Genomic DNA, 18580 nt, shown 5'->3' with positions numbered 1-18580 from the left:
ATTAACAGAGGTAGTACCCCTTGAGTCTTTTTCTACTTTATGTTTCTTTTAAATATCTGTGCATATATTATGGTAAAAATAGCCCTCTTCAATCATTCCAAATAGGGGGAAATTAAATATGTGAGGGGGAACAGCAAGGGTAAGCATGAAAGCTGTGCCCCTCCCCCCCCCATTACTCATTTCATTGCCTTCCAATTCGTGGAAGGAGGCAGTCTACAGCAGGGAGCCTTTTGCATCCATGGAAAGTCAAGGCTCTAAAATGTGCAGGAGGGGGCTTCATGAATACAAAAGGCTCCCTTTCAACTAAGTTGAAAGAAACGGTAATGGGGGTTGAGGAAGTGCAAGTACACACCTCCCGGCTCCCCCTTCTTTACTTTTTCCTATTAGGAATGCCTGAAGAGAATGTGTATCTTACCACCATGGTAACCCCCTAGAGCTGCTCCTTCTCACCCCATGCATCTACTAAACTCTCTTTTCACCTACCCAAAAGTTTCACCATTTCCGAAGCCACTTCCCTGTTCTATTCTGCAGCCCCACTTTGCACCCGTTTTCATCTTCATCCCCATGTTCATGCCTTGTCTTCCATCTCCTTTTCTGCAACACCTCTTGCACACAGACCCCCCAGCTGGTAACCTCTGCTTCCTCCCACAATGCAACTACTAAGCACCTTTTTCACCTTCTGCTATCGCTATTTTTCACTCCCCTTTGCCCCCGTTTTTATCTTCACTCCCATTCCCATGCCTCTTATTTCCTCCTTTTTTGCAAACTCCCCTTTGCCCTCATATTAACCTTCACCCTTTTCCTATCTCATTTTCTCAACTCCCCCTTGCACACAGACCACCCTTATTTCTATCTCTCCTTCCCCTCCTACACTGCAGCCCCTCTTTGCACATATACATTATTTTAAGCAATGGGAGAGATATGAATAAAGCAGGGATGGAGGAAAATGAGGGGGCAAGTGTTGGTTTTAAATAACGGGAGAGGTTTGAACACAGCAAGAAGCGAGTTGTGAAATGCTCTGTTGTACCCATATTAACTTTTTGGTGTTAGCTTCTGTGTACCCATTTCTGCTATTTCCCCTTGTGAAGACTTTTTTTAAAAACAACAACCATGTTCCTTCCTTACCAATCTATTCAGACTGTTCCTGTTGTTTTAAACCACCACCACCCCCTTACTGTCCTCTCTGCTTTGCCAGGACAGGAGAGGATCTCAGTATTATCAGAATATGCACAGATATAATTTTGAGGCCACATCTCTGCTCTGCTCCTCCCGCTTCATGTTTCCATGGAGATGAGGCCTGCCCCTCCAGCATGATGACATTCTTAGGCAAATATAGTATAGGAGACGTCACACACACACAAACATAGAAAGAGAGAGAGAGAGACTGTAATATCGTACATTTATAAAGCAAGCAGTTTAAACCTTACCCAATAGGCCTTGAAACAATAATTTCCACTTGAGGTTCTGATTTTGATTCTAAAATAATGTTGTAAACTTCTTCGTTTGTAGCTCCAGGAAGTGGTTTTCCATTCCATTCTAGAACTTCATCACCTTGAATTTAAAAACAAGGGAGAATTTCCCTCTTGCCTTTCATATTATTTTATACATGCACACACAGATAGGTAAAGTGACTTTTCTAGGCTAAACCTATGGGTATGCTTTTGGAGGTAGAAGTACCTGGGAACAGAACTGGAGTTTCACTCTAGTAATTCCAGATAGCGATGTCCTAAGATGTTGTGAACAGAACAAGAAGCCCACTTTAGGCGGGCTGTCCCCAGTTCTGCTGGCACACACCCCAGCAAGCTATGCTAGCTGGCAAAGTACAAAAGCAAGCAGCATAAAACAGACTATCCTCTGTTCGTACTGGCTAATGATCCAGGGAAGCACCTTCTTTACTGAAGAGCATGAACAACAGAGTGTATTAACAGAGAGGGCTAGTAATAACACCATCACTTCTCTGTCGGTACACTCTGGTCACTTAAAGGTGACCTGCTTATTGAACATTCATCGTGATTTGTTTGCGAAAAACTTGTGCAATGCATCAGCTATATATCACTCACTATTATTTTGCATTCATTTTCTAAGGTTATATGACTTGCCATCAATTGATTATTATCCTATACTTGCTAGGGCATTTGCGTATCACTTTCCTTACTGCAAAAAGACCAGTCTTTTTTAAAGTGAATTTGTTGCGCCAGAGCACTTTAATCCACTTTAAATGTGCAAAACTAAATTGGGAATTGAATCCATTCTCTGCATGTGCTGGCCAACCGGAAGGAAAAACATCTTTCTGGCCAGCTCTTTGTAAATAGAATAAGGTCCCTTCAGGTGACCAATCAAACATCAAAACAAAGCTCCTTCCTCAAGGGGTTTCAGTGTTCATAGAGGCTGCTCAAGGGGCCCCGATCTTTTTTCATGTTAAGCAGCCTGCTGCTTGGTGAATCTCACATCAAAGTTCATTGCAGCTCATTTTGAATACAGTGTATTCTGCTAACACCCTGAATACAAGCATATTATATGGAAATAAAACCCATAGGTTCCTATTGACCCAAAGCAATTTGCAGACCCCTATACTTTCATCACTTCCCATTTTCTACACAGAGTCCTTTACTGCACAGAGAGCCATTTTATTCTGTATGCCACAGTTTCTCTCTGTCTAACGGAGAATGGGAAGCCCTGGCACTTGTATGTGTCTGGTCAGCTGACAGTGTTCCCAAGAAGAGCTGCAGAGGCACTAAATGTATTAATTTATTATCAGACTTCCACATTCACTTATGTAGGGAGCTCCAAGTATCCAATGTAAAGTTGCTTCTTCTTATGAAGTTTACCCACTCAACTGGGTGAATCCATCTAGGGTCAAAGTGTCATTTTTGTTCACATAAGCTATTTACTATTAATAATATTTAATATGTAAATAATAAAATACTGAATGTATACATAGGGAAGTCCTTCCAAATCTTTATATACAATTTTTCTCTTGTTATGATATATAAACAGCTGCCTCTAAGGTCAATCTATACACTATTAAAGACACTAAGCCAGTTGTTGCAGATATCCTGTGTATTGTTACTAGGGATGGAAAGATCTATCAATTTCTTATTTTTCCCATCTTAAATTCAATTATCCACATTTCTGCAGCCACATGTGTGTGTTTTTTAAATCATAAACATTCTCCAGCATTTTAGTGTGAATTTCTCCTAATAAACGTATTTTTGTAGGCAGTTTTGACTAACGTACACATTTTTGCAAGCCACTTCTCATCATATAATGCATTTGTGCATGTTATTTTACTCAAATATTCATTTTTATGCACGCTTTCCCCTAATACATGTATTTTTGTAAACATTGTTTGGTTGGTGAACTGCATTGCAAAATACAAATAAGTGCAAATTTCAAAGGATGGCTATGTTTTGATTCTCATATTGTTTCAGAAAATGCAAATTTGATAAATTTGGCTTGAAATGCAAACTGAATCAAAATTCTCACCCATTCCCAATTGTTACCATCACATCAAGCTGAAATATTTATTGCAAACATTGAGGAAGCTGTACACACTGAAACTGTAGATCAGGAGTGGGGAACCTCAGACCTCTCTATCTGGCCCTTGAGGCTCTACCTAGGCCACACCCCTGTCCCCACACCATAGCCCTCACTGGCTTTGCTCCACACTCTCCTCATGCACTGCTGCCTGGCTGAAATGTGTCCTTGAACTATAATAATCCCTCTTGCTTGCCCGGATGTGTTGTGTGTGGGTGTGTGTAAAAAGCTCTGACTTTTGCATGACTGGAATGTAGCCCACTCTACAGAAGAGTGGCATTCATTGCTTTGCCTACTTTTGCCTCTAGCCTTGCCCAATAGTGGACACGGCTCCCACCAGGTTCCCTATGAGGGAATGTGGTCCTCCAGCTGAAAAAGTCCCCCCACTCCTGCTGTAAATGTAGCACAAAAAAGAACTGTAGTACTGTTTTCACAATATGAAAGTTTCCACAACATGAAGAAAAATTTGTTTCATTTATTGAGTTACCTGCTCTTAGATGTCCCACCACATCAGCCAAGCTACCTTTCTTCACTTTGGTAATAAAGGCACCAAGTCGTCCTAAATCAGTCATTTTTCCTCCTACAACCTGAGCAATAAAATGTATCAGTTTTCAGAATGCATCAAACTACATTTTAAGAAATATAATGGAAAATTATTTAGTCCAATAGTCACATACACTGTCATGGCTTTCTGATCAGCATGTTTACACGTATATACCAAACAAGCATTGTACAGTTCAAAGTAAAAATATTTCTTGCTGAGATGGATATTTTATGTTATTTTTAGAGACCTAATACATGAAACATTATATATCTGAAGGCTCTCATTTCATATTACCACTCAACTTATAAGGATTCTAAGCTGGCACCATATTGTGTAAGTGGAAGGCATTTCTGCTTGCCCAGGGAAAGGTTGTTGATTTCCCTCATTTTGCAGCCCCTTATCCTCTAGAACCAATTACTAGGGAACACAGGTTAGTTACAGCAGCAGAGGTTGGGGTGGCAAGCGGCACTTTGGCAACTGCACCTGCACTTTGGCTCTAGCCCATTGTTCAACAGAAACACTTCCTTGTTTGTTTATATTTATAAAAGTATTTATATACTGTTCTCTCACAAAACACTTGTGGCTGACTCATAAAGACAAATAGGCAGGATATAAATATAATCAATCAATAAAAATAAATAAATGAATACATACATCTACACACATGTCTTTCCTTTGTTCTTACAGTGTCATGTTTCAGTATCAGAGGCAGTCTGAGTATCAACTGCTGGGCAACACAAGTGGGAATGCACAATTGTGCTTGTGGGCTTCTCATAGGGCCCTAGTTGGGCCCTGTGGGAACAGAATGCTGGACTAGATGGACCCTTCACCTGATCCAGCAGAGTTCTTCTTACATTCTTATGATTATCATTTCTATTTCCCATCACAACTCCCATTAGGACTTATAGCCAAATTGAACCCTTCTGTGAAAGAAGCATACGTTGCTTAGCCTGTGGGATATTTGAACTAGCAACATATTCCCTCAGTGCTCATAACAGAGATCCCTACCCCAGTGCACACAAACTGGCAAGGAATTTGCAATTCACCTCTCTATACTTCTGACGACCAGAAATTCTTAGGGAGGAAGAGAAATTTCAGAATTTCAGGCTGATGAATGCCTACCTGCAAATTATATCTAAAGGACAGAAATACTAAGAAGAGACCATGGATAACGCATCCATTTTACCATTTGGGGATTGGGGAGGTATGGACTAGCTTAACATTTTGTGTGTGTGGGCGGGGGGTCCTAAAGCCAAAGATTAGATTAGTACCCTCAGGGCTTACCCATCACTCATCCAGGCCTTGCGAAGCTTTATCTCTTTTGCTAATTACTGGTGAATAAATGGAAACAAATTTAAGGCACAACCTGCACCATACTTACTTTAAGTCCCAGTAATGCACCTGACTCTTTTGGCATAGTTGTTCTCTTGTTGAGAATAACACGACCAATTAGGCGATCTCCCTCTTTAGATGGTTGCCACGTTACAGGGTGCTATTAAAAATAAATAAATAAGGGAAAGTGAATTAAGTGGAAATCTCATCCTGTTTTATGCCTACAAATTAGGTTTGTGAAACATTCAATCCAAATTTTGGAAGCTACTACGCAAAAATATGCTCTTTTTCTGATGTGATAAAAGATATTGTGCATCTATTTTTATAGATATCAATAAATTGTTTGTTGCTTACACTTGTTATTTAAATTGCTTGTTCTCTACAGCATAAAAATCACATCCTTATTTTGCCTTATGTCCAATACATTAGAAGTTAATGCAGACTACACATCTTTTAATCCAGAAAGGAGAATGCAGCCCAAGAGCCATGGACTATGGACAATCAAGGGGTCAGTAAAGCTTCTTTTTTGGGAGATGGGGGGTTAAGCATATCATTTAATGAGGGGGTGGGTTCTCAATACTGTTAAAAAGACAGTGGTATGGTCCACCTTGGACTCAATGGTTTGGGACAATTTTTGACCACTCACAAATACCCAAATTTTGGGGGATGTAATCAAGCGGGGGGGGGGAATTGCAGACATTATTGGAAGATACCAGTTATTTAGACCAGGGTGGGGAACTGGACTGAACATAATCTTCAATGTTATTTAACATCTATATGACGCTGTTGAGAGCCATCATTAGGGGATTTGAAGCATGGTGTCATCAGTATGCTAATTACACCCAGCTCTATTTCTCTGTGTCATCTCATTCAGATGTGGCTGTGCAGGAACTGGGCCAGTGCCTTGGCGTAGTGGTGGGCTTGATGATTATCAATAAACCAAGTCTGAATCCTGGTACAATTGAGGCTATGTTAGTGAGCAGTTCCTAGGTCCAGGAAATAAGGATAGTTGCCTGTTCTGGATGTGGTTGTATTCCCTCTGAAGAAGCACGTACATAGCTCTTGGACTCATCTTTGTCACTGGAAGCTCTGGTGTTTCCAACAGCTAGGAGTAATTTCTACCAGGTTTGGCTGGTGAGACAGTTACAGCTATTCTTGGATTGGGATATTTTAGCTATGGTAATACAGGCTTTGATAACCTCCAGATTGGATTAGTGCAATGCACTTTATGTGGGGATTCCGTTAGGGTTAGTCCAGAATCTGCAGCTAGTGCAGAATGCTTCAGCAAAGTTCCTGAAGGGGGTGCCCTGTCAACAGTGTTTAACAGTTGTGCTGAAAAAGCTGTACTGGCTGCTGATATGCTACTGGGCCACGTTTGAAGTCTTGCTATTGACACATAAAGCCCTGAACAACTTTGGACCAGGTTAGCTTGGGGAACACCTTACCCTGAATACCCCTGCCAGTCCCTTTGATCCTCTGAAGAGCTGTATGCTCCCAAAGTTCATTCTTATGTCCACTAAGAGCAGGGTCTTTAGTGTGGCAGCACCTGCCCTTTGCAATGCGCTTTGAATTAATATTAGGCAAGCATCTATGATGCTGGCATTGAGATGCCTGCTTAAAACTCACCTCTACACCTAGGTTTTTCCTGAACGGTGATCCAGCTATGTTGATGTATGAATTTGATCTGCTGATTTTTGATGTATTTTGTATTTGTTTTAGGAGTGTAATTTTATTGTTTTCTTTTTGCTGTTCACCGCCAAATATTTTTCTTAATGTTGGTGGTACAGAAATTTTTGCAAATGAATAAATAAACAAATAAAATTCATGGTTGTTGGGCTGCATTTGGGTTGGTGGGTCACATTTTATGCAGGCCTGTGCTAATTAAAGGATGTAAATCATAGCACATGACATCAAAGCTTGTAAATAATACTACTATTTTTTCATATTCCATTCAATCTTTCTATATGTGTTCACTATCCACAATGACTTGTATCATGAGTTTGCACCCAGAAGCGGGAGGATCCCTTGAGCTAAGTTCTGCTAACAGAAAACTCCTGCCAGCAGAAAGAGGAGAGGCCTATTTCACTGATTCCCCCTTCCCTCTGCAGCCCCTTGTATCCCCTCCGCAAGGCTGTTCCAGGGGGATTGAAAGACCCTCTGTTCCCGAGGGAAGGGCTGCAAGAGAAAGGGGAATCAGCAACAATTCCTTCCCCCCATCCACCACTGGGATCCTCCACTGGTTCTGAAGCCTTTCATGAATGGAAGGCACACTTACTATCCAAGCCAAAGGATATTTATAATTAAATATATATATTTGCCACTGAGTTTATTCACAGGATGAGGAAGCAGAATTGAAAAAAATTCCTATCAATTAAAAGTATTCATAAAATACTAATAATCAAAGTGTCTATTGTGTTGTTTAATTGTTTAATATGTATGCTTTACTGTTTTTGTGATTCTTTTGTATTTTATCCTATGTTGTGCACCGCCCTGAGAGCCTCTGGGCTGTGGGCGGTATATAAATCGAATAAAATAAAAATAAAAATAAAAATAAATAATTACGTGGAAGTGTCTATTGTCTATTACACAGTGTCTATTACACAGAAAAACAATTATGTCACAGTATTTTTTCATATTAGCATATTAAGAACCAACTAATACCATAGTGCCAATGAAATAATAAACATTTATGTTAATGTTTTAATTTAATCCAACAGACCTATTTTGCATATTTCTTACCGAGCTAATAGGAGAGGTCTCCCTACTGTGCCACGTGGCAGGATCCAGCCAGTAATAATCCAAATCACCTGGAATATATAGGAAAGAAATGTGTATTCTGAAGCAAATTTATTAACTGTATCATGAGTCGCATCAAATTCAGTGTTTGGACTGAGAAATAATAATATATAGTTTCCTATTCAGATGAAGATTTTGCATGATGGCTGAGTTTACCTTTAATACAGTTTCTGTATTGAGGTGTTTCAAGATGCTAATGTTGCTAGAATATAAAAATTCAAGGAGATGCTTCAAATTGGCTACATTCAGATGTCATGGTAAACCAAGGATGGAGAACTTATAGCTCTCAATGTATTGTTGGACTCTCATTTTCATCAGCCCCCAGACAGAATGGTCCGTGGTCAGGGATAATGCGAGCTGTAGCTCAACAACATCTGACAGACTATAGGTTCCCCATTCCTAAACTAAACCACAGTTTAGCATTATGAGACTGAACCTAGTCTCCCCACCTGGTTTGGATGCTCCCACTCTCTCCTCTCTTCTGGCACAGCCCCAAGGAGGAAATCGGATGCTTCTGCTTCAGTTTTAGATTAACCACAGTTTAGCATGTTATCCAAATTCTAAATTATTATTAACTAACATAACATAATCCATGGTTTGCAGTTGGCTTGTTTCAAACAAGCCATAATTAAGACTGACCAGTTTGTTAGATGATAAAACAAGCCAAAGTTTGGTTTAACTGAAACCAAACTCTTTGTCACAGTCATACTAGAGGAAGAGAGGGATAAGCCCAAGCAGCTCATTCACATCAAAATGAACCAGGCCATTTATTCAGCTCTATCTAGCTCACTGCAGTCCATGCGACTGATAGAATTTCTCTTGGATTTTAGGTACACCCTTTCCTAGCCCTGTTATCTCAGATCATTTCAGCTGGAAGCATCTGAGATTGAACCACGGACTTTCTACATACAGAACAATGTGCTCTACTTGCATACTACAAATAAGTCTCAACTGTGTGAATTCCACAACTTCCAATTGCTGTAAATTTTGAATACCTGCATGTTTGCTTCAGTGTTCCTATGTGGCCTACTTGTGTGCATTTGTACACAAATATACAGGATTGGATTCAGACTAAAGTTAGTTGCAGCTGATTCCTATTGAAATCTATGGGGCTTACGTGAAGACTAATTTGTCCTACTGATTTCAATGGAACCCACGTTCAACTAACTTAGTCTGGATCCAACTCAGTAATATTACTGTTACCACCACTACTACTACATAAATTTCCAATTAGCTTATAGTAAAAATCTGTAAAGTTACAGTGAATGACATTGTAGGATGACCTAGGGTACAATCCTGTGCACACTTCACTAAGCTTCACTAAAATTAGTTGAACTTCTGAGTAAGCATGCATGGGATTGCACTGTTAGTCATTCTGTCATTTCTGGTTATCAAATAGTGTAAACTTTGCAGTCTCTGGATTACCTTTGCTGTGAATCAGGTAGCCTAAAGCATCCCATTATCTCCTAACCTCAGCCTTACCCACACCTGTAATATGGGGCTAATAATATCAAACTGCTTTATAGAGTTGTAATACAGAATACTGATGTATGTGAAGGGTTCTAGACATTCTAAAGTGCTGAACAGATTCTAACAAAAACAACCAGCATCAGAATTATCGACAACACATTTATTTTTCATGGGCTTTGTTTCATCTTTTAAATAAACAGCATATTTGATACCAAAGGCTCAGGGTAAGTACATACCCATTTAAGAACTAGATTAAATAGAACATCATCTGGAAAGCTATAGGCTTCCCATTGCTGTGTGAACCATGTTTTAGTATTCTGAGATGGAGCCTAATCTTCCCCATTCTGGTTTGGATTATTCCACTCTCTCCTCTCTTCTGGCATGGCCACAAGGGGGAAATCAGAAGCATCTGCTTTAATTTTAGATTAAGCACAGTTTACTGTGTCATCTTAGATTGACCAGTTTAATCTTAACTATGGTTTGCTTGAAATCAGCCAACTTCAACCCTTGGTTATGAGACTCACTTGTTTAATCAAACCACAACATTAACCATAGTTTTGGGGGGGTTGCTGATCTTGCAGAATCCTCCCTAAAATTCCCCCCTTTTTGATATGCTAGATCATATTAGGGTTATGCATATTTTTTTGTTTGTGAAATTTATAATCTTCATTGCAGTCACAGGTAATCCCAGGGTGGAAAATACATACATTCATTAAAACAAAGTACAGTAAAACATACAAACAAAAGACAGATCACATATACATCCACCTTTAAAATCAGCAGTAGAATAAACAGAAACAAAATACTGAAGCAGGCTGGAAATTATCACAGCCGAGTGATTCATCACACTTCTCACCCCCTCTACAAGGGCTGGTTTGCCTTGTCATCAGAATGTTAGTAATATTGGTGCCAGACACACCTCAGAGGGGAGGGCATTCTGGAGGTGAGGAGCCACCACAGAGAAGACCCTCTCACGTACTACCACCCCATGAACTTCACCGAACAATGGGATCATGAGCAGATCCTCCCCCTCCAATCTTAGTGCACGGGCAGATCAATATGTGAGGAGGTATACATGTATGCAGTTGTACAAAATCAGCATAATAATCAAAATAAATCTGGGATCAGAAGCTGGCATACTTGGGCAGTCCCTAGGGCTCACACGTTATGGCAGAGCCCACCAGTGCTAAAGCCTACTCTGCATACAACTGTGGGCATCACCAATCAGTGCCCGTTGTTGCCAATGGGGGTGGGCATAAGCATCACTATGTGAACCCTATTGTCAACCCTGCCTCAAGGAATGAAGCCTGTACATATAGGAAACAAGTGTATGTGTAGAAATGAAATGAAACAAAATACAAGAAGGAACACTGGCACAGATTCACACTCAGGCACAAGCTCCTCTCTCTGAAGAGCACTAACATCTCCCAGTTTTACTATTTGCCCAGTTTCACTTCAAATCTCTTAAATGGCTCTTAATCCATAATGGCAATGATACTTTAACAATAACATAAAGATCTCCATTATATGCTCACTCCGTTTCCCTCTCTCACATACACACATTTTATATTTCACGTAATATTTGTATGGCAAATATAGAAATGTAAATGTGCTAACCAGAGTTGGTTTAACTAGGGTTTGCCTGACACAATTGCTTTCTGTCTTTGGCTTTATTGCGCTCAGCTGCTATATAAGGTGCCAAGAAACAAATACATAAATACATAAAACTAAAAGGGGATGCTTTCAATTGGGCATATAGTAATAAAAATATTTTCCAAAAGTATAGTATATGATAATATACAGGCTACGTATTGCAACTTGAATTAAGGCTATGAAATTTACTAACCACAACACGACTCAGGAGATGCAGGGCACATCAACTCTCTTCTGCCAAACAGATTAGCTAAACATAATAATATATCTGAATGATTATAAGTTCCCTGACCATCAAAACCTCTGAAATCTTTATTGATTTCATTCTCCAACATGCAATACTGTTTATGACCAAATATGATTTACACTGGTCTAGAAATACATTTGCAGGCAGATCTTTTTTAAAGAAAATCTAAACACACATTTATGGTTGAAAAAGTCATACCAGAAAATATCAAACTATATTTTAGAAACATATATACATAAAATCAGGAATGAGTATTCTGAATGGTAAGGACCCTCCTCCCTGAACAACAACAGCAACAACAAATAGCTCTGTGCTTTTTATCCCCCCAAAATTATGCTTGTGCTTCATTACAAGATGAGACCTTTTCAAAACTCAGACTGACTGACAAAAATATCTTACAGATATTTACAGCCTCTCATTCTGACAGTAGCATTAGATTACCTGTCCCCGAATACACGGTATGGAGAAGAAATTGAAGGAAACCAGTAAGCATAGCAGCATCAGCTCACAGCACCTAAATAAGTAGAACAGACTCAAGCAGGTTGCTGAATTCCAGCCTGCGACTGTAGCAAAGCTATCACTGCAATGGGCGGGGGGGGGAGGAAACCCCCCCCAAACCAAATCAGTGCAAAGCCAGGTCTATAAGACAAGTCCCTGTAGTCCTTGTCTCCCGTGTCAATGCCAAATTATTCTGCAATGTCAAACATAAGAACCACGGACATCAATACAAATCTCTGCAGTGTAGAGAGAGCATTGATTACTGCATTAATCTATACATGCTCAGTGCAATGCTAAAGAGCCTCTCTGATGACAGAGAATCTTCAATGATTTTAGAAGACTTGAATGTGCTTTATGAGACAGTTAAGAGGCAAAAAAACCCTGAAACACTGTTTCCTCCCCACAGAGATTGGAAAATAAATGTTTTATCCGTGAGTACTTAACACAGAGAAATGCTGTGCAGAAGCACAAGCATCAATGTAATCAATAATAATGCTGCAGCTATTCTTTCTGTTTAGAACAGTTAGACTGAATTTCACTGGGTAACTTAAATACCGGCACAGTGCAAACTATATCTGACCACCTATTAATTCATAGATTGGAAGTCATCACAGAAATTTGTGAGTTGGTTTATAAAGAAGCCTCTCCTGTGCATAAAGTTCTCTCTCAGGTAAGATCTGCTAAGGTTGCCCTGGGTCAGAAGGAGAGCTTGGAAGATTACTTTTAAAAAGTAATAAATTACAGTTACACTTACATGGCCCAAAAAGTAGTAATTACAGTTACAATTGCAATGGCTCTGAAAGTAACTGATTACTTTACTTTTTCTCAGAAGTAATCACCACAATTACATTTCAGTTACTTTTTTTAAAAAAATCTACAAGGTGCTGGCCTTGGCTGCTGCACATCTAAGTAGCCTAAAACAACAGTAAAAATAAACACACACATACAGAGGTAGTAGAATAATACTTTTTATCCATAAGATAGCAATGATGGTCTCTCCGCTGGTAAGGGAGGTGGGGAGGGAGGCAGAGGCCACTACTCAGATCTTTGCACGTCAATCCAAGTGCAACCCCCCTCCCCCCCCTACTCAGCCAGCCACCATAATCTCACTCAACCACCTCCCGGACCCTGCCCTGCCACCAACTAAGGGACACTCACCCAAGCAAACATTTTCCCCTGAGATGCAAAAAAGTTAAAATACTGCAAATGCACAGTAGCCAGAGAGGGTGGTGGAGGCCACTTTATGTGCCAAGTGCAAACACACACACAGACACGTTGTCATCTTTCACCTCCACAGTTCTTTATCTCCATTCTGCTTCTGCCTCCTTCTCCTCCTTTATCCATGTTCTTGCCCTCTGGCTCCTTTTTCCCTCCACTCCATTTTTTAAAATTGTTTTCTCCACTCCATCCCGTCTCACTCTCCACCTCCTCCCTTGTCGCCTCCTACCCACCCACAGATCATGACAATAATGAAAGTTAAAGAGGAAAGCACAAAAGCAGGACGACAGCTGAACGTCAAGAAGACTAAAATAATGACAACAAAAGATTTATGTAACTTTAAAGTTGACAATGAGGACTTTGAACTTGTCAAGGATTATCAATACCTCGGCACAGCCATTAACCAAAATGGAGACAATAGTCAAGAAATTAGAAGGCTAGGACTGGGGAGCGCAGCTATGAGAGAACTAGAAAAGGTCCTCAAATGCAAAGATGTATCACTGAACACTAAAAGTCAGGATCATTCAGACCATGATATTCCCAATCTCTATGTATGGATGTAAAAGGTGTACAGTGAAAAAAGTGGATAAGAGAAAAATCAACTCATTTGAAATGTGGTGTTGGAGGAGAACTTTGTGCATACCATGGACTGTGAAAAAGACAAATAATTGGGTGTCAGAACAAATTAAACCAGAACTGTCACTAGAAGCTAAAATGATGAAACTGAGGTTATCATACTTTGGACACATCATGAGAATGTTGGAAGTGGGGCAAGAGCAACTCCTGTTTTGTTCTTTTGTTTGTGTTCCAGAAGGGAGATAGAGCAAGGGTCCTCCAGATGGATAGGCTTGTTTACCTTTACCTGTGATGCTCTGACTGACTTCCTTCTGTCGCTAGACTATTAAGTCTTTAGGGAAGCTTACCTGCCCCTCCTCCTTCTGCCCTTTCCACTTCCTTCCTTCTCTGTCTCTGCTCTCTCTCCTAGCATGGGGCTAACTCCTGCACCTGGGTGTTACGCCTCCAACTTAGCTAGTTAGTTAGAACTAGGTATGCCTTTCTATCTACTATGTATTTCTATAAATAAACTAGCTTTTCTTATTTTACTAAGTCTCAAGTCTCAGTGATGCTGATGCAGGGTAAAAGCCTGCTTTCTTAGGTAAACGTACACACACACTGGCACACTTGCATTTCAACATCTGCTGTTACTCTGCTGCTGCTGCTGTGTTGTTTTAAACTTAATTAAGCACACAAATGCACACAGCGCAACAGAGAAGACATGATTCACTAGAAAAGACAAGAATGCTGGGAAAAACAGAAGGGAGTAGAAAAAGAGGAAGGCCAAACAAGATTTGGATTGATTCCAAAGGAAGCCACAGACCTGAACTTACAAGATCTGAACTGGGTGGTTCATGAAAGATGCTATTGGAGGGCTCTGATTCATAGGGTCGCCATAAGTTGTAATCGACTTGAAGGCACATAACAACAATGGTTTGCAACAGGAGTAAACATTCAGTTGTACATGGTAATACTGGAATGTAGCTCAGCCAGTGCAGATCATAATTCTTGGACGGCTCTTGTTACTGCCTATCTGTACTTGTCATCAGAAGAAAGTTGCTTGATGTCTAGACCCACTGTTGTTGCCACCTTTATGGACTGCACTGTGGAATTTTGGCTTCATAACTGCACTGACTTTTCCCCACCACCACCCTGATCATAAACAAGGGCTGCTAGCTGTTTCTATAACCAGTTTTGATTCTTATATTCAAGGACATAACAGTCAAAATGTATGATGTTTCTGCATTAGATAGGCAGCCTAAATGAAAATTAACTCTGTGTGTGAGGACATGCATGCATGCATATGTACAGCCAATGTGTCATATTTGTTCTTTTTTATAGTTTAAATTTAGGACCAATTTCTTGGAGTTATGGAGGGGTGAAGAGTGTTGTGAACTTTTGATCCTCATCATGCAACCCAATTGTCTTTTGCTACTATTTAAAAATCAATATACAGATTGGGGGGGAGGCATTTAAAATATTTTGAATAAGCAACAAATACAGAATATTTTCCAGGCCAACCCCAGGAGCTGATGGCACAAGCTCCCTGGCCTAGGCTTCTTCACTTCTGCCTTCCCCTCACTTCCTGCATAGTAGATGTCGAGATATATTTGCAGAAGTGATAGTGCTCTAAGATATGTAGAAGAACTCATTTATTATATGTGAGTTACATTTACACACTCGTTTCTGAATTGGTTTTGATGAAGCAAAGGAACAGAATGTAATCTGGAGATCTCGTCCAACAACTCTGTAATACATTCTTCTTAGCTTCAGCTTGAAAAGAATATTTGCATTTCCAATATATTTTTTGGCTACTACATGAAGGCACTTTCAGACTGCCACTAGTTTTGGGTGGGACTCAGTCACATACCAGCAAACTCAGGTTATACAATTGTAGTTGATGAGGGGGTCTTGCGCCACAAACCTTCCACTGAATATCAGATTTTTTTGCAATGAGAAAAGTAACAGGAAAATACACTGGAAAGGGACAAGGCTTGTTTTGATGCAATGTCATCAAATCTCCCTGCAAACAAATCAGGTTGACTGTTCAATAAACAAATCTTCTGGAAGTTCCCTGAGTCTTTTTTGCACATATTTTGTTAATATTGCTCTATTTCATATATATATATATATATATGTATACCTTTTGTTTCTTATGTACTATCATAATTTCTACCAATACAATTACTTATTCTTGTAGTATTGACTTTGTCTGTTCTTGCATAATTTGGGGACACTTTCCTCTGTGCTGAGGGGAGAGGAAACGACACGCAGGGAGGGGAGAGGCAATGAGAAGCAGGGTGGGGAGAGGCAACAACGACACCCAGGGAGGAGAGAGGCAACGACACACAGGGAAGGATGAGGCAACGACACGCACGTGGGGATAGGCAACGACACCCAGGGAGGAGAGAGGCAACGACAGGCACGGGGAAGAGGCAACGACACCCAGGGAGGAGAGAGGCAACGACACGCAGGGAAGGATGAGGCAACGACACGCACGTGGGGAGAGGCAACGACACCCAGGAAGGAGAGAGGCAACGACACCCAGGGAGGAGAGAGGCAACGACATGCAGGGAAGGAAGAGTCAACGACACCCAGGGAGGAGAGAAGCAACAACAGGCACGGGGAAGAGGCAACGACACGCAGGGAGGAGAGAGGCAATGACACACGCAGGGAAGGAAGAGGCAACGACACACACGTGGGGAGCGGCAACGACACCCAGGGAGGAGAGAGGCAACAACAGGCACAGGGAAGAGGCAACGACACACATGGAGGAGAGAGGCAACGACACCCAGGGAAGGAAGAGGCAACGACATGCATGTGGGGAGAGGCAACGACACCCAGGGAGGAGAGAGGCAACGACACGCACGGGGAAGAGGCAACCACACCCAGGGAGAGAGGCAACGACATGCAGGGAAGGAAGAAGCAACGACATGCACGTGGGGAGAGGCAACGACACCCAAGGAGGGGAGAGGAAACGACAGGCGCGGGGGAGAGGCAACGACAGGCGCGGGGGAGAGGCAGTGACAAGCAGGGAGGGGAGAGGCAGCCAGCGATAGGCAGCCAGCGATAGGCAGGAGAGGAGGAGGCAGGCAGGAAGGGGCGGCAGGACAAGCGGTGGAGGCGCACGCATGCACACGCGCATACACCATCGCCACTCCTCTCAGTTCTTCACCTCCATTCTGCTTCTGTAGTCTTGCTCGCCATGTGTGAGGCACATTCTTTTGGCCACCAATCACAGGAGCAGACTTCCCCTCCCCCCAAGTAACGGTAAATGGAACGTTGGAAACGTTACAGTTACAGCTGAAAAGTAATTAAGTTACCACTCGTTCTGTTACAAGCAAATGTAACAAAATTACCCTCTCATTACGCAAAAATGTAGTGAATTACAAGTAACTCGTTATTTTTAACGAGTTACTTCCAAGCTCTGGTCAGAAGGCATGTGTTTGCTTGATGCTGCTCTAAACTGCTAGCCAAAGCAAGTCTCAGCAACTGTCAAGGGGCACAACCCACATGCTGCTCCTTTGGAACACTGGGGGAATTTCCATGTACAAACAGAGAGAACATGAGCAGAAAGAAGTGTGAGGAGGCTTTCCTAGGGCTGGCATGAGTCTCCCCTCTTTGAAAAAAGTTTTCTCTCATGTGAAGGTAGGGTGGGAAAATTCTGAGACCTTTATGGAGTAGGTTCAAATGCCACTTTCTTTCTGAAGGCTTTTGTTGTTGCTGTTGCTTACAGTTAGTCTAGCTGGCCCAAGATGGTTCCTTTTCATTTCCTTTTTAAAAAGCATTTAAAAGTACCAATCAGCATCTGAAAATGGCTGAGTGAATATGTCCCATTCTAAGAAAAACACTTCATGATGACATCATGTTATTGTCATGACATGAAATGGAGAAACGATGGCTTCCTGCATCTTTTGTCATCCTGATAAAACATTGTCGTATCATTCCCAGGGAGCTAACAAACTGAAACTCAATCCTGACAAGACTGAGATGCTGTTGGTCGGGGGGCCCTCTGCTCAGATGGTTGATGTCAGACCTGCCCTAGATGGGGTTACACTCCCCCTAAAGGAACAAGTCCGTAGTTTGAGGATCTTATTAGATCCGCTTCTGTCACTCGAGGCCCAAGTAGCCTCGGTGGCACGAAATGCGTTCTACCAGCTTCGGCTGGTAGCCCAACTACGACCCTATCTGGACAGGGAGAACCTAGCCTCAGTTATTCACGCTCTGGTAACCTCTAGATTGGATTACTGTAATGCTCTCTACGTAGGGTTACCTTTGAAAACGATTCGGAAACTTCAGCTAGTGCAGAATGCCGCGGCCAGAGTTCTTACTGGGACGAAGAAATTCGACCACATAACACCTATTCTGGCCCAACTGCACTGGCTTCCAATACTAGTGTATCATGTGGAAAAGAGGAACAGAGATGCGGCTTTGCAACAATACTTCAGTGATACGTTTGGATTTGATGGCAAGAAAATATCTGTGATGGAGGAAATTCCTATCAGACTTTTATTATATGACTATGACAGCAAGATTTTTGGGTGCGTAAAGATGGAAGATGGAAGATGGACCCAATATGGATAATGACAGAAGAGCGATTTAAAATTACTGGACTTAGTAGATTTGATGAGTTGGATTAATTGATATGTTTATTTAGTAAAAAAAATTGATTGATATATATCTCAAGGATTGGAAACTTCTCTTTGACTTTTTGTGGAAGATTAAAATGA

The 18580-nt window shown here is 41.2% G+C and overlaps 1 protein-coding gene across 16 annotated transcripts in view; it reads right to left on the bottom strand.

Annotated features, from left to right (window-relative positions):
- The window catches only part of RIMS1 (regulating synaptic membrane exocytosis 1), a 542374-nt gene that overhangs the window by 216564 nt on the left and 307230 nt on the right, over positions 1 to 18580 (bottom strand). For all 16 annotated transcript variants that reach the window (XM_061623103.1, XM_061623106.1, XM_061623108.1 and 13 more), the window contains 4 exons: positions 8153 to 8220; positions 5463 to 5573; positions 4025 to 4124; positions 1428 to 1551 (listed from right to left, as the gene is read on the bottom strand). In XM_061623103.1, the coding sequence (XP_061479087.1) occupies positions 1428 to 1551; positions 4025 to 4124; positions 5463 to 5573; positions 8153 to 8220 (403 nt within the window). The remainder of the gene's footprint in view (positions 1 to 1427; positions 1552 to 4024; positions 4125 to 5462; positions 5574 to 8152; positions 8221 to 18580) is intronic.

The sequence above is a fragment of the Rhineura floridana genome, chromosome 4 (genome assembly GCF_030035675.1).
Source record: "Rhineura floridana isolate rRhiFlo1 chromosome 4, rRhiFlo1.hap2, whole genome shotgun sequence".
In the NCBI taxonomy this organism is placed as follows: domain Eukaryota; kingdom Metazoa; phylum Chordata; class Lepidosauria; order Squamata; family Rhineuridae; genus Rhineura; species Rhineura floridana.
This window is presented reverse-complemented; position numbering and strand designations above follow the sequence as displayed.